Source organism: Loxodonta africana, chromosome 15 (genome assembly GCF_030014295.1).
Source record: "Loxodonta africana isolate mLoxAfr1 chromosome 15, mLoxAfr1.hap2, whole genome shotgun sequence".
NCBI classification, from domain to species: Eukaryota; Metazoa; Chordata; class Mammalia; order Proboscidea; family Elephantidae; genus Loxodonta; species Loxodonta africana.
In genome coordinates this window covers 27,936,228-27,959,195 of record NC_087356.1, presented here as the reverse complement: position 1 = coordinate 27,959,195, position 22,968 = coordinate 27,936,228, and the positions used below count along the sequence as shown (strand labels likewise).

At 47.2% G+C, this 22,968-nt stretch overlaps 1 protein-coding gene across 9 annotated transcripts in view; it reads left to right on the top strand.

Moving 5' to 3' along the window:
- SFXN5 (sideroflexin 5) overlaps positions 1–22,968 on the top strand; it is a 164,854-nt gene that overhangs the window by 119,112 nt on the left and 22,774 nt on the right. For 3 of the 9 annotated variants that reach the window (XM_064268727.1, XM_003413677.3, XM_064268728.1), the window contains 2 exons: positions 17,803–17,918; positions 19,963–20,048. The exons of 3 other annotated variants lie outside the window; for them this stretch is intronic. In XM_064268727.1, the coding sequence (XP_064124797.1) occupies positions 17,803–17,918; positions 19,963–20,048 (202 nt within the window). Of the gene's footprint in view, positions 1–17,802; positions 17,923–19,962; positions 20,049–22,968 lie in introns of all 9 variants that reach the window. 3 more of the 9 variants (XM_023552772.2, XM_064268726.1, XM_023552773.2) reach the window with 2 other exon arrangements.

Below are 22,968 nucleotides of genomic sequence, written 5' to 3'. Positions count from 1 at the left end.
GGACTCAAACTCCAGGGAATACAGGGGCTTCCAGGAGTCAGTGGCTCTTTCCCACCTCTTTGACGCCCAGCTCCTTTCGGGACTTCCTGCTCCAGCCTGGTGTGGGGAGGTGGGAGGAGACTTCTCTTCACTGGTCTCTGCACCCAACTCTGCCGCTCCCACCACTCTGCCTGCAATCTCATCTGGAAATGGGGGACAGGACCAGACCCCACTTCAGCTCCTTCCTGCCGAAACCTCCTTCACAGTCACTGCCGGCTTCCCTGGGTTTGCAGAGCCCAGTACACAGGGGCTTCTGTCTCTCCACGTTTCTCCAGCAGGCCAGTCTTCTACCTCAGACCTCCTTCTTAGCTCAAGGAGGACCCAAAGACAGAATGGGCCATTTCCATTTTACAGAAAAATTAACAATTCAGACTTGCTAAGAGTTATACAAGATGAGGAAAACCCAGGCCTTCCAGGCCCAGCCCAGGGCTCTTTCAACTCCTCTTGGATAGCCCCTCACCCCTGTGGCTGAGAGTGTCCAGAGTCACTGAGTGTCCCACCAGGAGTAGGCTCTGCCCCTAAGCTCGCCCTTGGTGTTTCAGCCTGGGTGTGTACGTGCATGTTCATGTGTGTGCTGAGCACGTATGTGTGTGTGTACTGTGTGCCTGTACACATGCATATGAACACATGGAAAGCCAGGGAGGATGCTCGGCGTGGCCACTCCTCTCCCTCGAGCTGGTTTCTGAGCCTTGCTGTGCCCCTGGTCTAGAACGGCAGTCATGTGGGAAATCTCAGTTTCTATTTATACATGGAGATGTTAGGAAAGACGGTGAGCCCGGGAGCATGTGTGCTGGCATCAGAATTGATTGGGGACTGGTAATTAATTTGTTTAGACCTTAATTAATTCTCCAGTTCTTTCTTATTTGTGGACTGTCACGCTTAATTGTGTTCAGGAGCGTTGAGCTCTGAGCAGGCCCTCTATTAATTGACGTGTGGTTGCTGAGAGGTGGAAGTTAATGGTTTGGGGAGCTGGGCACATAGTGTAATTAAAGGTCAGTAGAGGAGGCATTGGAAAAATACACACCCCCAGGTCCAGCCACCAACTCCGGGAGCAGAGTTCATTCTAGGGGAATGTGGGCCCCACAAACAGCACTTCTGTGAGGAGCCTGTGGGTTGGGGGTAGGCAGGAGGAGTTAACTAACTGGAGCTCTGGGTACTGGTTCCCATGGTCTAGAACAGCAATCACGTGGGAAATCTCAGTTTCTATTTACACATGGAGGTGTTAGGAAAGACGGTGAGCCCAGGAGCATGTGTGCTGGCATCAGAATCCATTAGGGACTGGTTCTGATGGTCCACCATGATGCCTATGGTTGGTGCTGGTGAGATGACTTGTTGTCAGGAATAGGGGGAGCGCTTTAGCTGAGACCTGAGAGGTGGAGGCCCCATGGTATCAGCTGGGCAAGCACAACTGGAGGGCTGGCATCTCAGGCTTGGTATATGTATGTGTGTGGGTGGGCAGGAAGCCCTGAAGGTCACCCCCAGGCTTCCTGGCTGAACCGACATGGAACAGGAACAAGGAGAGTTCTGGGCTAATAAAGAACCCCATCTAGGCTCTGAGCTCACTGTGGATGGGGGAGGAAGACAGACCAGAGCCTTAGCATCAGTCAGCTGACTCCTCCCATAGGAGAATGACCTTCCCACCGGAACCGGAAAGACCAGCCTGATCATCCCTTTGCCGGGAGACTTCTTCCTGTGCTGTTTACAGTTAATTCCCTTCCGTTAAATGTCACAGCTTATTTCATTGCCATGAAAAACTCCCTGTGTCCACCAGCGAGTCCATTCCTCAGGGTGTTTGGGAGAAAGCCTTCTATTCATGAACGCCCAGTGTGCTCCCCACCTGACCCCCATCTCCATGCAGGAGTGGTCAAATGCTCAAAATGTCACAAAAAGCAAAGGTTCTGGTGATAAGTGCTATAAAGTTTCATGGAAGGGTGAAATCTGGTAGAGATGATCTCTTAATCATTTTCCAACACTAAGGTTTTAGAAATCTAATCTGAACTGAATTATTTAGGGAGAAAGTTTTTGCTTACAAAAAAAAAAAAGCAAAGGGCTAAACTACATTATCACAGGAACACTTAGGCATGGTGGGCATGGATTCTGCATAACCGTGGAAGGAAGCTCTTGTCAGTACTTTGTGGAAGGATGGGGTGGGGTGGGCTGGGTGCCAATGATGGGGGCAGTCCCAGAGCTGGCATGGGTCCCCAGTGTATGTCAGGCCCCAAGAGGACACAGGTAGTAGGTCCAGGTCAGCCATAGGGAAGTCTAGTGATGTGCCCCAGGGCTGTGTTTCCACTTCAGTTACTTCATTGCTGCTTTGGACAGAGGAGGCCTGTTGCTCACATTCAAAGAGCAGGGACACCAATCTGGCAGGGTTTGTGAATTCATCGACAACAGTACCAGGATCCAGAAAGATTTGTAGAAGTGGGCAACTGCCCAAATGTAAGGGTCCCGGAATCTGGCTTAGCCTGAATACTCAGAACAGAGACCTGGCGGTTTCGTGGGCTCTGTGCTGAGGTTGCTGGCACAGTGGTTAAGAGCTTAGATGCTAACCAAAAAGTCAGCAGTTTGAATCCACCAGCCGCTCCTTGGGAACCCTGTGGGACAGTTCTACTATGTCCTACAGGTTCGCTGTGAGTTGGATTTGACTCTACAACAACAGGTTTTTTTGGTTTTTATGCTGAAGATGGGGCTTACTGTGTGGTGTATGACCTCTGATGGGCTCCTCAGACTCCAGCCCCATTCCTAGAGATAGATGGCCCAGAACAAAGGGATCTCTAGTTCTGGGCTCTACAAATCAAGAGTAGCACTGACAAATGGGAGCCCAACAAGAGTGGCATGGTGTTTATGAATTTTGCAGAAATGGGAGAGCATGTCACTGAAACAAGCTACCTGCATCCTGGGTTTGGGAAGTGTCCCAGGAGCAAACCAGCCCAAAAAGCTGTGGGGGGCACTCACATGTGACCAAGTCTGTCAGGACCTGTATACAGTAGGTGCTCAGTAGATGCTTATAGAATGAATGACTTTGTGATTCCTTCCAACTCAAAGATTTTATAATTCCTGAAGTCACAGGGAGCTGGGCCTTGAAGGAAAAGTCGAACTTACAGAGGCAGAGAAGGTAGGAAAGCACAGGGCGGGGGAGAGAGGGGTTATGAGTGCAGTGGGCTCCAGCTGGGGGAGCGAGCTGCCTGGTTGACGTAGGGAGAGGGTAGGGGGCATGTTGGGGCCCTGAATAGTTGCTTAGGGTACCAGCTTTATCTCGTGGTAGATGGGGAACCACTGGAGAGTCTCGAGCTAGGGAGCAGCTGTGATAAAATGGAGGTTTTCAGAAAACGGATATGTTAGCAGAACCTTATATTAAGAGATTCTGAACTTCAGAGTCAGCCCGCACCTAAATTTACAGACTAATTTTTCAATCCAGAAATTCCCATTCCTTAGTTTGTGACACCTCAATATGAGTTGTGAAACTCCCCCGATTCTCAAGCTACTTAAAAGAAAATCTCTTTCGTCAAAAAGTTAAACATAAGTGAAATTAGTCAGTTGCAAAAGGACAAATTTTGTATAAGACCACTATTATAAGAACTTGAGAAATAGTTTAAAATGAGAAGAAAATGTTCTCCTGTGGTTACGAGAGGGGGGAGGGTGGGAGAGGGGTATCCACTAATTAGTTGGTAGATAAGAACTACTTTAGGTGAAGGGAAAGACAGCACACAGTACAGGGGAGATCAGCACAACTGGACTAAACCAAAAGCAAAGAAGTTTCCTGAATAAACTGAACGCTTCGAAGGCCGGCGTAGCAGGGGCAGGGGTTTGGAGACCATGATTTCAGGGGATATCTAAGTCAATTGGCATAATAAAATCTATTAAGAAAACATTCTGCGTCCCACTTTGAAGAGTGGCGTCTGGGGTCTTAAATGCTAGCAAGCAGCCATCTAAGATGCATTAATTGGTCTCGACCCACCTGGATCAAAGGAGAATGAAGAACACCAAGGACACAAGGTAATTATGAGCCCAAGAGACAGAAAGGGACATATGAACCAGAGACTACATCACCCTGAGACCAGAAGAACTAGATGGTGCCTGGCTACAACTGATGACTGCCCTGACAGGGAACACAACAGAGAACCCCTGAGGGAGCAGGAGATCAGTGGGATACAGACCTCAAATTCTCATAAAAAGACCAGACTTAATGGTCTGACTGAGACTAGAAGGACCCTGGTGGTCATGGCTCCCAGACCTTCTATTGGCCCAGGTCAGGAACCATTCCCAAAGCCAACTCTTCAGACATGGGTTGGACTAGACAGTGGGTTGGAGAGGGATGCTGGTGAGGAGTGAGCTTCTTGGATCAGGTGGACACTTGAGACTGTGTTGGCATCTCCTGTCTGGAGGGGAGATGAGTGGGTAGAGTGGGTTAGAAGCTGGCAAAATGGACACGAGAAGAGAGAGTGGAGGGAGAGAGTGGGCTGTCTGATTAGGGGGAGGGTAATTGGGAGTATGTAGCAAGGTGTATATAAGTTTTTATGTGAGAGACTGACTTGATTTGTAAACTTTCACTAAAAGCTCAATTAAAAAAAAAAGTTAAACATAGAATTATGACCTTAGCAATTCCACTCCTAGGTATATACCCAAAAGAACTGAGAGCAGGAATTGAAACAAATATTTGTACACCTATGTTCATTGCAGCAGCATTCACAATAGCCAAAAGGTGGAAACAACTCAAGTGTCCATCAACAGAAGAAAAAATAAACAAAATGTGATACATACAATGGAATATTACTTAGCCATAAAGAGAAATAAACTCCTGATACATGCCACAACATGGGTCAACCTTGAAAACATTATGTTAAGTGAAATATGTCAGATGCAAAAGGACAAACACTGTATGACCCCACTTATATAAAATACTTGGAATAGGCACATGGATAGAGACAAAAATTTACTAGTGAATACCAGGGGCTGGATGTTAAAAGGGAATGGGGATTTATTACTTAAGAAGTACTGAGTTCCTGTTTAAAAAAAAAAAAAACCCAAACCTGTTTTCGTCAACTCATAACTACCCTATAGGACAGAGTAGAACTGCCCCATAGGGTTTCCAGGGAGCTGCTGGTGGATTCGATTGCTGACCTTTTGGTTAGCAGATGTAGCTCTCATCCACTATGCCACCAGGGTTTCCGAGTTTCTGTTTGGGGGGGTGAAAACATTTGGAAATGGATAGTGGTGACATTTGTGCAACATGGTCAATGTAATTAATGTCACTGAATTGTACGCTTAAAGTGGTTAAAAGGGAAATGCTTTGTTTTATATATATATATATATATATACATATAATGACAACAGAAGAAAAACCTGCAGCATATAGCACAGCATCTCAGATGGCCTTATGGGGACTATTGAGAAATCAAGCAAATATTAAGGTGCACAACCTCCTTTGATCATCCTCACTCCTCTACTGGCAAAGCGACTGCGTTCTGCTATGATTCGTGGATGTGTGTGTTTACAGACGGTGGTGTAAATCGTGCACCTTTGTAAATACATAGACTACCTCTGGCAGGTGAGAATGTGGCTACAGTGCTTGCCTCTGGGAAGTGGGGTGAAGCTAAGCGTCAGGGGTCAAGGAGACTCACTTTTACTGTTTACTCTTTTCCGTTGTTTGAATTGTTTACTGTGTGCATGTGTTACCTCCAAAATAGTAGGAAGGAAGGAAAGAAGGGAAGGAGGGAGAAAGGTGGAATAAAGGGAGGAGAGAGGGGAGGAGAAGGGAAGGGGGGGAGGCTAGCATTGCCTTTCCCTCCTCCTGGGTGAGGCAGTGGAGTCTGGGAATACTTCACCCAAGGTCAGCCTGGAGCTTGGATAGGAACTAAATCCCCTGGTTGCTACTAGAGTGTTTTGTTTTAAATGAAAACGGTTCAATTTTTTTTTTTTAATACATGATTATTATATAAAGGTAAACAATCCTACTACCCTCCCCAGAGATAATTTTGGTATATATCCTCCAAAGCAAGTAAACATCCCGGAGTATGAACCTCTGCCTATTTATTTATCTATATATAGTGTAAATATACTTATGTAAATATAGATTTTGTATAAATGGGATCATGCTATATATACTATTCTGTAAACTGCTTTTTTACCTCACAGAAAATTTTGCCCATCTTTTCGTGACAGTCACAAATGTCTAATTTATCCTTTTTAACAGCCACAGCAACTCATTCCCTGGCTGTTTTTCTTTAAATGATGAAATATTTCAAACACATAGAAAATGATAGGAAATAGAGAAATAAAAAGTTGCACACACCCAAAGCCTTCCTCGCCCTCTACCTTCTTGGTCCTGGTCTCCTCTTTCTGTCCCCAGGGAAGACCACTGTTTTTATAATTTAACATATGTGTATCACCATGAACCATGAATGGTATGGCTTATGTGTTTTTAAATTTTACATTAACCATATCATACTGTACATATCCTTTTAACTGTGCTTTTGAGATTTACCCACATTAACACATGTACACTCATTTCTTCTGCTATTTGGCACTCTACTGTATGACTATTATTCAAATTTACACACTAACCGCTAGGGTCAAAGATGAAGAACTAGAAGATTTTTATCAGCTGCTGCAGTCTGAAATTGATTGAACATGCAATCAAGATGCATTGATAATCACTGGCGATTGGAATGCAAAAGTTGGAAACAAAGAAGGATCAGTAGTTGGAAAATATGGCCTTGGTGATAGAAACAATGCTGGAGATCGAATGATAAAATTTTGCAAGACCAATGGCTTCTTCATTGCAAATACCTTCTTTCACCAACATAAATGGCGACTATACACATTGGACTTCACCAGAAGGAACACACAGATATCAAATTGACTACATCTGTGAAAAGAGACTATGGAAAAGCTCAATATCATCAAGCAGAGCAAGGCCAGGGGCCGACTGTGGAACAGACCATCAATTGCTCCTATGCAAGTTCAAGCTGAAACTGAAGAAAATCAGAGCAAGTCCACGAGAGCCAAAATATGACCTTGAGTATATCCCACCTGAATTTAGAGACCATCTGGAGAATAGATTTGATGCTTTGAACACTAGTGACCGAAGACCAGACGAGTTGTGGAATGACATCAAGGACATCATCCATGAAGAAAGCAAGAGGTCACTGAAAAGACAGCAAAGAAAGAAAAGACCAAGATGGATGTTGGAGGAGACTCTGAAACTTGCTCTTGAGCGTCGAGCAGCTAAAGCAAAAGGAAGAATTGATGAAGTAAAAGAACTGAACAGAAGATTTCAAAGGGCCTCTCCAGAAGACAAAATAAAGTATTATAATGACATGTGCAAAGAGCTGGAGATGGAAAACCAAAAGGGAAGAACATGCTCGGCATTTCTCAAGCTGAAAGAACTGAAGAAAAAATTCAAGCCTCGAGTTCCAATAGTGAAGGATTCCATGGGGAAAATATTAAATGACACAGGAAGCATCAAAAGAAGATGGAAGGAATACACCGAGTCATTATACCAAAAAGAATTAGTCGATATTCAACCATTTCAAGAGGGGGCTTATGATCAGGAACCGATGGTACTGAAGGAAGAAGTCCAAGCTGCTCTGGAGGCACTGGCGAAAAACAAGGCCCCAGGAATTGATGGAATATCAATTGAGATGTTTCAACAAACAGATGCAGCGCTGGAGGTGCTCACTCGTCTATGCTAAGAAACATGGAAGATAGCTTCCTAGCCAACTGATTGGAAGAGATCCATATTTATGCCTATTCCCAAGAAAGGTGATCCAACTGAATGTGGAAATTATAGAACAATATCGTTAATATCACACACAAGCAAAATTTTGCTGAAGATCATTCAAAAACGGCTGCAGCAGTATATCGACAGGGAACTGCCAGAAATTCAGGCTGGTTTCAGAAGAGGACATGGAACCAGGGATATCATTGCTGATGTCAGATGGATCCTGGCTGAAAGCAGAGAATACCAGAAGGATGTTTACCTGTGTTTTATTGACTATGCAAGGACATTTGACCATGTGGATCATAACAAACTATGGATAACACTGCGAAAAATGGAAATTCCAGCACACTTAATTGTGCTCATGAGGAACCTTTACGTGGATCAAGAGGCAGTTGTTTGGACAGAACAAGGGGATACTGATTGGTTTAAAGTCAGGAAAGGTGTGCATCAGGATTGTGTTCTTTCACCATACCTATTTAATCTGTATGCTGAACAAATAATATGAGAAGCTGGACTATATGAAGAAGAACGGGGCATCAGGATTGGAGGAAGACTCATTAACAACCTGCTTTATGCAGATGACACAACCTTGCTTGCTGAAAGTGAAGAGGACTTGAAGCACTTACTAATGAAGATCAAAGACCACAGCCTTCAGTATGGATTGAACCTCAACATAAAGAAAACCAAATCCTCACAACTAGACCAAGAGCAACATCATGATAAACGGAGAAAAGATTGAAGTTGTCAAGGATTTCATTTTACTTGGATCCACAATCAACAGCCATGGAAGCAGCAGTCAAGAAATCAAAAGATGCATTGCACTGGGCAAATGTGCTGCAAAGGACCTCTTCAAAGTGTTGAAGAGCAAAGATGTCACCTTGAAGACTAAGGTGCGGCCGACCCAAGCCATGGTATTTTCAATCACATCATATGCATGTGAAATCTGGACAATGAATAAGGAAGACCGAAGAAGAGTTGACGCCTTTGAATTGTGGTGTTGGCGAAGAATATTGAATATACCATGGACTGCCAAAAGAATGAACAAATGTGTCTTGGAAGAAGTGCGGCCAGAATGCTCCTTAGAGGCAAGGATGGCGAGACTGCGTCTTACATACTTTGGACATGTTGTCAGGAGGGCTCAGTCCCCGGAGAAGGACATCATGCTTGGCAGAGTACAGGGTCAGCAGAAAAGAGGAAGACCCTCAACGAGGTGGATTGACTCAGTGGCTGCAACAGTGAGGTCAAGCTTAACAATGTTTGTAAGGATGGCGCAGGACCGGGCAGTGTTTCGTTCTGTTGTGCATGGGGTCGCTATGAGTCGGCACCGACTTGACGGCACCTAACAACAACAACTGTATGGCTGTTCGACCAGTGATTAATTGAAGACATTGCAGTTGTTTCCTGGTTTTCATTGTTATACACAATTCTGTACGAAATAACCTTGTATACATGTCCATGTGTAAGAGTTTCCCCAGGGCAGGGTTTTCAAACCACCATCTGTATCACAGTCATCTAGGGAAGATTTAGAAAGATACAGCTATCTGGGCCTTGAGTCCTTGAGTGGTGCCAACGGTTAAGGGCTTGACTGCTAGCTGAAAGGTTGGCAATTCTAACCTACCTAGAGGTGCCTCAGAAGACAGGACTAGTTGGTGATCTGCTTCCAAAAGGTCACGGCCTTGAAAATCCTTTGGAACAGTTCTACTCTACACACATGGGGTCACCATGAATCAGAATCAACTTGACGGCAGCTAACAATGACAACAACAACATCTGGGCCCTACCTCAGATGTGGTTTCAGTTGCATGGCCAGTGTTGAGAATCACCAATCACTAGGGTGTGTACCTAGAAATGAAATTACTGGGTCACAGGGTATATCCATCTCTAACTTTACTAGATATTGCATATTGTTTTATAGTCCACCAGCAAGGCATAAAGTTTTGTTTTCCTACATCCTCTTCAATACTTCTTCAACATCTGGTATTATCAGTCTTTTAAAATTTGTGTCCATCTGAAATGGCTGTTGTTGTTGTTAGGTGCCGTCAAGGCAGTTCCAGCTCTTAGCAACCCTGTGTACCACAGAACGAAACACTGCCCAGTCCTGTACCATCCTTACAGTCCTTATTAGGTTTGAGCCCATCGTTGCAGCATCTGTCTCAGTCCATCTTGAAATGGTTAGTTAATCATTTTAATTTGCATTTTTGTAATTCCCAGTATGGTTGAAAATCTTTTCTTAGCTTTATTGGGATTTAGGTTTCCAAACAGAAGAGAGAGGAGATCCTTATTTCATACCACACACCAAAGCAAATTTTAGATAAAGACCTATGTGTGGAAAGTAACTTTTCAAAACTTTTAGAAGAAAATGTAGATGAATACTTACAACATTTGAATAGGGGTAGAGTTTCATAATGACACAGAAAGTATATACCAGAAAGGAAAGGACTGTTCATTTGATTATACGTTACACAACAGAAGACACCATCAACAAAGTGGGAAGACAAGCCCCAGACTTGGAATAGGTATTTGTAAAGTGTTTAACCAGCGAAGGTTAGTGTCCAAAACATATAAAGAACTTCTGCAAGTCGATTAAATCGATTAAAAATACATATCTTAGGCTATAGTGAGATTAAGTGGATGTTTATTGGTTTTTTTATAGTTCTTTTATGAATTATATATTCATTTTTTTTGTAATTTTAATCGTTGTATCTTTTAATAATTTTTAAAAGCTCTTTATAATATATTTTATGAATGTTTTTGGCTAAAAGTAATAGAAACTCTCAACTGGAACTGGCTTAAATAATAAAGGAATTTATTACTTTACAAAGGGCAAGTCTCAGGTGAGGCTGTATCTGCAGTGGGATAATGTCATCAGGGACCCTTCCTTCTAGGTCTCCACTCTGCCAGCCTTCTAGGGGACTTCATTTCAGGCTAGCTCCTTTCGTGGTTCAAAAATGGTAGCAGCAATGCCAAGCATCACCTCCAGACCCAACAATGTCCAGGGGACAGAAGGCTCTGTCTCCCTGCATCCCCTTCTTAGCAGGCATCCCTCATTGGCTAGGATCTGGTCGCGCCTGCCTTCCTAAACCAAGGGAAATGGGATTATTACAATTAGTGTAGACTAACATTTATATATATATTTTTAATGTTTTGGGGGTAGACTAGCTGTTGGGAGCCAGTCATCATGACCCTCCATGAATTAATGCTAGTAGCTCTTTGTCATATATACTAAATATATTTTCTTAGTTTCCCATTTCTTATAATATGGTTTATAAACAGATACTGGATGTCATGTTTCTCAATTCTAAGATGCCTCCATTTTAAGAGGCATTAATATAATAGCTTTTCAGAAGAGGAACACTATATTAAATATTCATTGGAATGAACGAACGAGACTAGCATTCACTTGCACATTCAATTACAAGGCACTTTCTTCAGTGTCAAGGAGTCCTATGTGCAGTGGTTAAAGCACTCGACTCCTAACCAAAATGTCGGTGGTTTGAATACACCAGCTGCTCCTCAGAAGACAGAAGGTGTGGTTCCGTAAAGATTACAGCCTTGGAAACTCTATGGGGCAGTTCTACTCTATCCTACAGGGCCACTAAGAATCAGAATCGACTCAAAGGCAGTGAATTTTTTTCTTCAGTTTTATAGCGTTTGAATCTAAGCCTTATTTACATTTAGAGTTAAAGGATTTTTCTAATTCTCTTTTGGACATTGGTAGTTAAATACGGCACCACAGCCACCCACTATTTTTTGTAATCCTTGCTTCTAATCTTGACCCCTTGGCTCCTTTAAGATTGACAGTATAATTTCAAAGCGTATGAAAGAAGAGCGGGGAATTTTTGTCTGCATTCCCTATTTGGTTATACTTACGGTTCTATTTTTTATTCGTTTACTCGAAGAAAAAAAAAATATTCCTGAAGTTAATCAACTTCTTTAGGAAGCTTTTGACAAATAGATGCCTAAAAGGGAGCCCATGATTAATTAGGTCACACCAATCCCTGCTAGCTTTAACATTGTTATGATCAACTTCAGGAAATATGGTAATTTCTTTTAAGTGTCTAGACAAGTAAAGTATGATTACATTCTCACTATAAACATTCAAACAATATAGACAATTTTAAAGTCAAAAAGTAAAAGTCCTTTTCAACTCGCCTTCATTCTCAATCCCCCAGATCTGGTTCCCTTCCACAAAGGGACCACTGTGTGAGGTCGAACCTTCTCCAACGTTACTTCTGGATGTATGCACACACCTGTGTGTGCATGCCACTCCCAGGGATCTACATGCATTTAATCCTCCTGTACATACTCAGTGGCTTTTTTTTTTTCTCATAAAAGTTTGTTCTGGAAATCTTCCCGTGTGAGTTCCCTAATGGTGGACATTTAGATTGTTTCTAATTATTTGCTCTTACAAACAGTGCTATAATTAACATCCTTGTAAATGTCTTTTTGTGCATATGGGCAAGCATTTCTTTAGGGTAGCTATCTATGGTTTGGCAATTTCTGCTGCCTTTAATTGCATTGCCTGGTATCTGGCAGACAATCTTCTGCATGTACAATAACTTTTCATGTCCATTATAGTGTAAGTTTTAAAAAGATGTCTTAAGCAACAATTAGGAATCTAAGTTTAAGTTCAGATTCTGTGTGGGTTGCTACGCGTGGATGAACAGATACCTCTACCCATGGCTAAGTTCGCACATACACAGGCCATTGTGTTTGGTAGCAGGTGAGATGCCCTACCTCCTCCTCCCCACCCTCACCCCCCCAGCAACATACAAGATAAGGCACATCGTGATTTTTAAAACATTAAAATGTGGGAAAATACCTCTTAGAACATTTTATGGTATTTTACTTTATGGTGTTTATGGTATTTTATTTTCCCCAAACGAATAGCATATTGCTCTCCCCCAAATTTTGAATAAGGAGCCCTCATGGTTAAATAGTTAAGTGCTCTGCTGCTAACAAAAAGGTTGGTGATTCGAACCCACCCAGCAGCTCCGTGGGAGAAAGACCTGGTGATCTGCTCCTGTAAAGATTGTTGTTGTTGTTGCTGTGCTGTCAAATTGGTTCTGACTCGTAGCGACCCTATGTACGACAGAATGCTGGCCAGTCCTGCGCCACACTCATGATCGTAATGCTTGAGCCCATTGTTGCAGCCATTCTGTCAGTCCATCTTATTGAGGGTCTTCCTCTCTTTCACTGACCCTCTACCTTACCACGCTTGATGTCCTTCCCCAGGGACTGGTCCCTCCTAATAACATAACCAAAGTACAGGAGATGAAGTCTCGCCACCCTTACTTCTAAGGAGCATGCTGGCTATACTTCTTCCAAGACAGGTTTGTTTGTTCTTCTGGCGGTCCATGATGTATTCAATATTCTTCCCCAACGCCCTAATTCAAAGGCATCAATTCTTCTTCGGTCTTCCGTATTCATTCTCCAGCTTTCGCATGCATATGAGGCAACTGAAAATACCATGACTTGGGTCAGGTGCATCTTTGTCCTCAAAGTGACATCTTTGCTTTTTAACATTTTAAAGAGGTCTTTTGCAGCAGATTTGTCCAATGCAGTAAGTCATTTGATTCCTTGACTGCTGCTTCCAGTGTTGATTGTGGATCCAAGTAAAATGAAATCCTCAACTACTTCAAAAAAGATACAACTTTAAAAAAAATTACAGCCTAGAAACCCTGTGGGGAAGTTCTACTCTGCCACATGGGGTTGATTTGAGTCGAAATCAACTCAAAGGCATCTACCAACAACAACAATTTTTGAATGGTCCTTTCCCAAAGAGTTGATACAACTGCTTTATCATAAATTAATTTCTCCTGCACATGGGTCTGTGGCTAGACTCTGACATACTCCATTGCTCTACTTATATCTTTCTCTGCAAGTTCAGGGGCGAGTTCCCCTGTAGTCTTCCTTTTGAGAACTTTCTTGCACCTTTGTCTTTGTGTCAACTGCTCTTTCTTCCTCTCCACTCTGTCCCTTTTAAACTGGGTGCTTCATTAGCTGTTCACAATCTCCATGATTTTGCATTGTGATGGGTCTGATGTGAGAACATCTGCAGCAGTCAAGAGCATATTTTCCTCAGGACTTGACACTGAGCTTGCCATCGACGTGAAGCAATCTCTCTCTCTCTCTCTCATTCCATGACATCTCCCAGCATCGCTGCTCCAACGTCAGTTATGCCTGAGTCTTGAATGGTGTCAATCTGAGTTGAAAATGTGCCAGCTTCCTTAACATTATCACTAACAGACTGCTTAATTAACCTGCTGATACCATCAATAATAGATCTTGCCGGTGTGTTAAACGGGAGACCCGTGGTTGGTCTCTCTCTCCCTCATTTACTTAGGCTTTCAGTGTCTGTGTCTCAGGAGCTGGACTTGGCCAGGAGTGAGAAGGAAAGGACCAGGCAGGGTTTGACAGGGACAGGGCAGAATGATCAGGTCTGGGTGAGATCCCAGAGATGAAATCACCGTGGGAAGTTGGTGTTCTCACTGCTCAGAGGCAGGGACGGCTAGTGCCTGTGCATTCAGCAGATTCTCCATATATGGGCGCCCTGTGTACACAGTCCACAAAAGCAGGTACAGGGCGTGTGCCATCCAACTAGAGTAGGCAGAAAGAATGCAGGTGTTCCAAGGGAGGTGCCTGGGACTTGCCCTCATTCTGAGGGGGCTTGTAGGGTTTTCCCTGTCTTTTTTTCCATTCAGGCATCTTAGCAGAGAGGAGGGCCTTGTCACCCCAGAAGTGTTCAGGAGGGGCTGTGTGAGGGGAGGGAAGCTGGGCTTTCACTTCCTTTCATGCTTCATCTTTTGTCTCTAGTGGTTTTGTGTTTGAACCAAAGTCCTGCTCAGTCCTGCTCTTGCTACCGTTCATATTCAGAAATCGTGGAGAACAAGTGACATGCCTCCACAAGGCTGGGACTGGGTGGGCCACCACCTCCAAATCACATACTCTTTTCTTTCTCTTTGTCTGTCTCCCCCCACCCCACAACACACAAACATACACCCACACATACTTTGGGCTGTCTTCGGGTTGTCAGTCACAGCTTAGCACTATGGTGTGTGTCCTCCAAGTCTTTGCCTCCTGGAACTTAGTGTTTTCTCTGAGAAACCCCCCCCCCCCCACACACACACGTAATTGGGACTAGAGACATTTTCAGCCATCCCTGGCTTCCCCTGACCTGGCATGGGTGTGAGTGCACAGGCTGGTACTCTTGTGAGTTCAGCCATCTCTCAGAGACCCCGTGGGGTCTGAGTGTAGTCCCTCCATTTACACCCGGGAAGCCAGGCATGGCCAGGGGTGGTGGTGAGAGCTGGCACAGGAGCAAAGGCTCCTGACCACAAACAAATGCTCATCCCCTGGACCATATTCCTGTAGCCTCAGCTTTCCTGGGGTGGTGTTGGTGGTGGCGTGGTGGAGGGGATTCTCCAAAGGCAGAGAATGATGCCTTTCGGGGCAGAAAATCTAAAATATCCTCCCCAGTTGGGTCTTCTGGGAACTGAAGGCCAGGCAGTCCAGGGGTGTGGGGGGGTGCAGATCATGCCTAACGCCACTAGAGGGCGTGTCACTAACACTGAGAGGCAGGTGCTGTCTTTCCAAGGCCATCCTCTGGGGCCCTTCTGGGAGCTAAGCCCTGCGGGCCCTGGGACTGGCTGGAGCTCACTTCTGGAGGAGGGCCAGAGGCAGAGCCAAGATTGGAACACAAGCCCAGGCTCCCAGCCTCCCCTCCAGACATTCCCTGCTGCTCTAAATTTCCTTTACCTCAGATTCACCTTCTTAATTCTGTCAGTCTCTGGCTGTGATTAAAGCAGGGTTTCTCCGTCTCAGCACTATTGATGTTTTGGACTGGACAATTCTTTGTTGTATGGGGCTGTCCTGTGCATTGTAGGATGTTTAGCAGCATCCCTGGTCTTATACCTGTTAGATGCTAAAAGCATTCCTCTTTCACCAGGTCATGATTATCAAAAAATGTCTCCAAACATTGCCAAAAGTTCCCTGGGGGAAAAAATCGCCCCCAGTTGAAAGCCACTGTGTAAGACAAGTGAGCATGCCTGTGGTTCACAGGGACAGCTTCACCTTCCTCTCTGACACTGGTTAGTTTTCGCCTTTGCTCACCAGGTTCCCAAGGGCCCTCAAATCCCCAGCAGGATGAGGGGCAGATGGACAGCACAGCCCCACCTTCCCCGCTCTGCCTACTGTACTTGTAGCCTTGTTGCTTGGGGCAGGGAGAGGAGGGGCACAGGGCTTGAGTCCCAGCCGCAGAGGAAGGTCTGCCTGTGGCTTCCATTGCCACTGAGTGTCATGTGGAAACACGAGAGAGATTCAAAGATGGCATATGTGCTGTCAATACGTTTTAAAGCTATTTGATCTCCTGCTTTTCTTCTCCGAAGTCTGCAGAGATCTTGGCCATCCCCTCTGTTTACTTTACCTCCCCACTTTATTGAAACAGGAGATGAAGCTCAAAGACCCCCAGGGTCTCAAGCCACCCCTCACCTGCAAACCCGTCCCCCAGCCAGGAGCACCCCAGACTGCTCTCTCCCAGCGCTTGGCTCGGGCACCAGGAGCATCTGTGGTCTCCCTCCCACTCCACCTGCCCACTGGGCCCCACCGCCCTCCAGCTCCCCAAATTCTCTCGCCCCCCCACGCGGGAGGGAGTGGGGAAGCAGCAGGTGTTGATGCTAATCAGCGTTCACAGCCCAGAACTGCAGTCGCTCCCAGGCTCACACACTCCCCAAAATTAAACACTCATTATACAAAATTAATTGACATTAATTAGCAAAAATTAAAACTTTAAACACAGCAAGGCGCTTTTGGGGGAAGAGTGAAGCAGGCGGGCTCTGCATTTGTCACCCCCTCTCCCCACCCGTCCACCACCCCCAGGTCCCCCACTTCCATCCTGAATCAGGGCTAGAGAAGTTCAGGTGAGGTCAGCACCTGCACCAGGCCTAGGCCTGGCCAGAGGGACCCTGTGGCCTCCCCTCCCAGGTAGAATGGCACCCCCCACACACCTGCTCCCTGACCCCTCCCTCTGTCCAGCCAGTGAGTCCCAGGCAAGGGGAGCAGAAAGAGATTTACAATGCTAGTCACCAGCTGATGGGGTGCCCCCCAAATCTCTAATATCCAGTATCTGATTAAGGAGCCAGAACCCTCCCTCAGCCCAGGCACCCATTATCTCAGCTCAGGTGGGGGTCATGGCCAAAGAAAGGAACCCAACCATCTGAGGCAAGAACATAGAAGGTTTGCCTTTAACTGTCTGACTCGCCGCACCGCCCCCCCACCTCCCACTGCAATCAGCCCCTCCCCTGGGCACCCAGAGGGTTAGGCACTGTAGCCTTTCAGCTCTGGCCCACTTGGCTGTGTGACCTCAGATAAGTCACTCCCTCTCTCTGAGCCTCAATTTTCCATCCATATAATGAGGGGGTGGTGCAGGGTGAGCACTGAGGTTCCTGCCTGCTCTGGCACCTGCTGTTAGGGAATCAAATCCCTGGGAACTGGATTCACTCTGAGGAGCGAGGGGCTGAGTATGGGGGGTGGGGGATGGGGGATGGGGGTTGGGGGGATGACATTTAAGGGAATGCTGAGAAGGGCAGCCCAAGGGACTGAATTGCGGATGGTGGAACATCAGGCATCAGTGGGGCGGGAAGGGGCAGGGGGCTCTTCAGGCCAGAGAGTCCTCCCAGGTGGGCCTCCACTTTCCTTGCTTACGTACAGAGTCTGCCTCAGAGGGGAGGAAAGCAGCAGCCTGGATAACTAGTCACTCTCTAAGCCCTGAACAGCTTCCCCTTCCTCCCTGACACTGGTTAGTTTCTGCGTTTGGCCTTTGCTCACCAGGTTCCCAAGGGCCCTCAGATCTCCCCAGCAGGATTAGGGGCAGATGGACAGCAGAGCCCCACTTTCCCCGCCTTCTGCCTACTGCATTTGAACCCTTGTTGCTTGGGGCAGGGAAGCTTGGGGTGAGGAAGGGAGGGACCCTGGCCAGCTCCTCCTCCAGGTGGAATGCCATGTTCACACTCACACCTGCCCCCTTCTCCCTCTCTCTCCAGCCAGCGCCAATATCTGCAATGTGGTCCTGATGCGGTATGGGGAGCTAGAGGAAGGGATCGATGTCCTGGATGGTGATGGCAACCTCGTGGGCTCCTCCAAGATCGCAGCCAGACACGTGGGTCCGCCCGGGGGCACAGGGGCTGGTGGGGAGACCCACAACAGGGAGGGGGTTGGTTTTCTCTTGACATTTTCATTCCTGGGGGCTTCTATCCACGGCCCCCTTCTTTTGCCCTCTCAATCTCTCCTCCTCACCCCACCACCTCCCATCTGTAGGACCCCAGCCTGCCCAGCCAGCTCCTGGGCCAGTCCCGCCTCCTCTACCTGCTCCTCTCCAGCCCCTACCCCATCACTGTGAACCGCTCGCTCCCACCCCTTGTCCCAGCCCCTCAGGACCAGCCTCCCAGATCACCTAACCCAGATGAGGTGTTAATTGGCAAGGGCAGAGAAGACCCCCCTCCAGAGCTTTCTTCCCCCTCCTCAGGACTAGGGCCCTGCCCCCTGGACCTTCAGATCCTCTAAGGTGAGAGGAGGAGGCCCAGAGGCAAGCGGTTTGTGGTTCTGTGTTAATAGGCACTCCTGGAGGTGATACCTCACTAGGGACAGACTGCGGTGGAGGATTTCAGACTTGTGGGAGGCGCTGGGTGGTGGTTTGGGGAAGATGATTTTGTCACACGAAGGCCTTCTTTCACCTCTGGTTTCACTGGCCTTGTCAACTCTAGCTATTGTAATAATACTTTAAAAAATTCCAGTCCATTTGTACATCTCTGCTTTCCCAGCTTTCATCCTAATGGTGATTAGAGGCTGGCCCTGCCCCAGGGCCCTGGCCTTTAGTGCTGGGACATGGAGGGTCAGCTGTGGGGTAGCTGGGCAGCCACCTCTGCTCTAGCCACTGTCTCTGGTCACCTCCTGTCAGCAAGGCCTTCACAATGAGCCCTCCCATCTGGGAAGACCCCTCTCATGGTCCCCATCTTCCCCTTCCCACCTGCGGCAGGGATGGTGGTGCGCACCCAGGGCTCGTGAGGGGTAAGGGGCTTGAGCGTGCTGGTGCCAACATTGCATCCTCTGCTTTCTGCACTGGCTCTGGTCCTCCCATCGTGCCCAGTCCTGCCCAGGAAGCTGCAGGGGCCCTCTCCCAGGCCTTCCAAGGCTGGTCATGAAAGGCACAAGCTCCTGGGAGAAACTTTCAGCCCTGAGCCCATCATCAGAGGGATTTAGCCTTAATCTCCTGCTTGCCCCTAACCTCCTACCTGAAGAGCTTTACTTTTCTACCTGGCTTCTGTGAGGGAGGCAGACCATGACTCCTCCTGGTGTCCCGCGGCAGGAAAATGCAAGCTTCTGCAGTCCCTGGGCTTCCTCTGTCTTGCTCAGTCCATCCCTGTCTGGCTGGTGAAAGATTCCAGGAACTGGTGGGCTCTGAGACATTCCTGAAGGCTTTTCTTAGGGCTGGGAGTCCATGGGGTTAGGAGTACTCCCCACAGTGACCGTCAGTGTGAAGAACTGCCACTGAGCTGAGCATGCCCACCCAGGAATCCCACAGGAGCCCCAGGGCAAGGTCCCAGGCAGACCCTGGATGACCCAGGCAGATGCTTAGCAGAAGCATTTCTCCCTCACAAAGCCAACCTCTTGCCACTGAGAAAGACTCTCATCCTGAGCCAGGAGACTGACAGCCTTCAGAATCTTAGTCTTTAAGCGGCATCAGAAAGAAAGGAAAAGAAGTGAATTCACCAATCCCTGTCCTCCCTAGCACCATGAGCTCACATGGCTCAGCAGGCCCCAGCTGTTTGTTTTGGTTCTTCCCTAGTCTGCTTTGTTTTTAGAGCATCTCAAGCCCTTCATATGCCTCCCCCAGCCCACTGCACGTAAGGGGCAGGGGGCCACCTGCCTGACCATGGCCCCGTTCCTGGGGCGGCCTCTGTGCTCCCACCCCCATGCCATGGCAGGTGATGAGACTGCTCTTTTCAGGTGTGTGGTAAGAGCACAGGGTGGCTCTTTTCCGTCGTTGGAATACAGCTTCTTGAGCAATGCCATGAATAATTCCATTCAGCCAGACGTGCTCAGCAGTGCCACACATACCAGGGGGCTTCGGGGCAGGGTGTGCTGCCGGGTGGCTGCCCTCTACCCCAGGAGCCCCACTTATTGCAGCCTCTGCTCGTTCTCAGGCCCTGCTGGAGACAGCGCTGACGCGGGTGGTCCTCCCCATGCCCATCCTGGTGCTACCCCCGATCGTCATGTCCATGCTGGAGAAGTGAGTTGGGGCAGCCAGCACAGAGGGGCCATGTTGAGGAGGAGGGAGAAGACAGGGGAGGGGAACCGGCTTTCCCAGGGCAAGGAACAGGGCCAAGCTGGCAGCCTGCCCCAGTTTGTTCAGAGGGGTAGGAAGTGTCCGGCTCCATTTTCAGACTATCCCTGGTAGCGCTACTGGAATCAATCTGTGAGTATTTGTGGACTTTGAGATGCAAGACACTATCTTAGATGATGGGAGGGATATCAGAAGGAACATGCTGGCCCTGTCTCAGGAGCTGATAGTTCTGGGCTGTGTGTGCATGTGTGTGTGTGTGTGTGCATTTACACACTATTTGTGGCTAGTACAGGGTCATCTGTGAAGAGAGAATCTGAGGATTGTGGTAGGAAGACTAGATTTGGGGCCAGGGCCATCCTTTCAGAGATCCATCAGGAGGCAAGTCACCACCTCGCTGAGCCTCAGTTTATCCATCTGTAAAATAAGGATAGAAATAATAACCTCCCTGCCTGTCTCAGAGAACACATATTTGTCATGACTGTAAAGAAATATGGAAACCCTGGTGGCGTAGTGGTTAAGTGCTACGGCTGCTAACCAAAGGGTCAGCAGTTCGAATCTGCCAGGCACTCCTTGGAAACTCTATGGGCCAGTTCTACCCTGTCCTATAGGGTCGCTATGAGTCAGAATCAACTCCACGGCACTGGGTTTAGTTTTCTGGTTTGGTAAAGAAACATGGGAACATCGTAATAATAACGATAACAGAGTGATTGTGTTAGCCAATGAGTATGAAGTCGAATCTTAAGACTTAAATGCTGCTGGAAGGAGCTGCTGAGCAGAGGGAGGAGGAGCACGAGGGCAGGCCCTGAGGATCAGGACAGGTCCAGGAGGAGCAGGGAGGGGGCTCTAGGTGGAGGAGCAAGAGGGATAAAAGCCTTAAAGTGGGGACTACTGGCTTGTGCAGACGATGGTGGGGAGGTGATGGCTCCCTCCCTCCTGGGGACCAGCCTGGGAGCGGCTGCCTCAGGCAGCTGTTGGGATGGGGGCAGGGCAGGATATGGACAGAATGATAGGGACTCCATCTGTGGTTCTGGGGTTTCTCTGGACGTCCCCACCCCTAGTTTGTTGTTGCTAGCTTCCACCACAGCCTTCACTATGGATTGCACCTCAGCATAAAGAAAACAAAAATCCTCACAACTGGACCAATGAGCAAAATCACGATAAATGGAGAAAAGATTGAAGTTGTCAAGGATTTCATTTTACTTGGATCCACAATCAACAGCCATGGAAGCAGCAGTCAAGAAATCAAAAGATGCATTGCATTGGGCAAATCTGCTGCAAAAGACCTCTTTAAAGTGTTGAAGAGCAAAGATGTCACCCTGAAGACTAAGGTGCGCCTGACCCAAGCCATGGTATTTGCAATTGCATCATATGCATGTAAAAGCTGGACAATGAATAAGGAAGATCAAAGAAGAATTGACGTCTTTGAATTGTGGCGTTGGCGAAAAATATTGAAAATACCATGGACTGCCAAAAGAACGAATTAATCTGTCTTGGAGGAAGTACAACCAGAATGCTCCTTAGAGGCAAGGATGGCGAGACTGTGTGTTACATACTTTGGACATGTTGTCAGGAGGGATCAGTCCCTGGAGAAGGACATCGTGCTTGGCAGAGTACAGGGTCAGTGGAAAATAGGAAGACCCTCAACGAGGTGGATTGACACAGTGGCTGCAACAATGAGCTCAAGCATAACAACGATTGTAAGGATGGCGCAGGACTGGGCAGTGTTCCGTTCTGTTGTGCATAGGGTTGCTGTGAGTTGGAACCAACTGAACGGCAACTAACAACAACAACAGCTTCCAGCAAATCGACCATGGGCTCATGACAATACCCTGTGCACAACAGAACTAAATGCTGCCCAGTCCTGCTCCATCCCCGTGATCAGTTGTGGATCAGACTGTTTGGATCCATAGGCTTTTCATTGGTTGAATTTTGGAAGTAGATCGCCAGGCCTTTCTTTTGTCCTTAGTTTGTGGCCCTTCTTATTCCTGTACACTAATGGTAGTAACAACTAACACTGATTTAGCTTTTCCCACATCCCAGTCCTCACTTCAGTCAGATCTCTGCCCCAGTGCCATCTCCTCAGAGAGGCCCTCCCTGACCCCCCATCCAAGATAATCACCATCACCCCTCCCCCTCACGCTGCCTTATTTGTTTTAACAGCACTTACCAGTCTATGAAGTTATTTATCTATTTGCTTATTATCTGTCTGCCCCACTAGAATGTAATCTCTTTGGAGGCAAGCAGGTTCCTTTTGTTTACTGCTGGACACAGCGTCTAGCATAGTTCCTGGAACGTAGTAGATGCTCAGGAAGGGTTTGTTGAATGATCAAGTGATCTCCTTTAACCATTACAACAATGCTACAAGGTAAATACTATCTCCCTACTTCACAGATGAGGCAAAGAGGGCCTATGTGACCGCTGAAGGTCACTAGGAGATGGCAGAGCAGGCGTGACTTAGGAATCTGTCTGCAAATCTAGGCTCTCGATACCATACTGGCTGCCTCTTCTGGTCATCACATCATGTTATCAGCATGTCTTTGGGCCCTGCCTTGCATAGAGACAGGGGAGTAACAGACTTGGAGGCATGATGTCAGGAAGCCTGTATTTTGATAAGGGAAGCTGGAAAGACCCACACCCAGGTCAGCTATGGGTAAGATCAGACAGTGTGTGAACAGGGCCAGGGTGGGCCTGAGGGGAGGGCTGGCTTCCCAAGGAGAGGGCTGGGGCTAGTCCTGAGAGCAGGGTAGGGAGACCTTTCTGGGCAAGGTGTGGACAGAGAAGAGAACAGCCCAGATGAAGCAAAGCATGCTCGTTGGGGAGGTGTGGGATCAGCTGATGAGGGGCCGTGTGCCAAGTGAGGAAATGA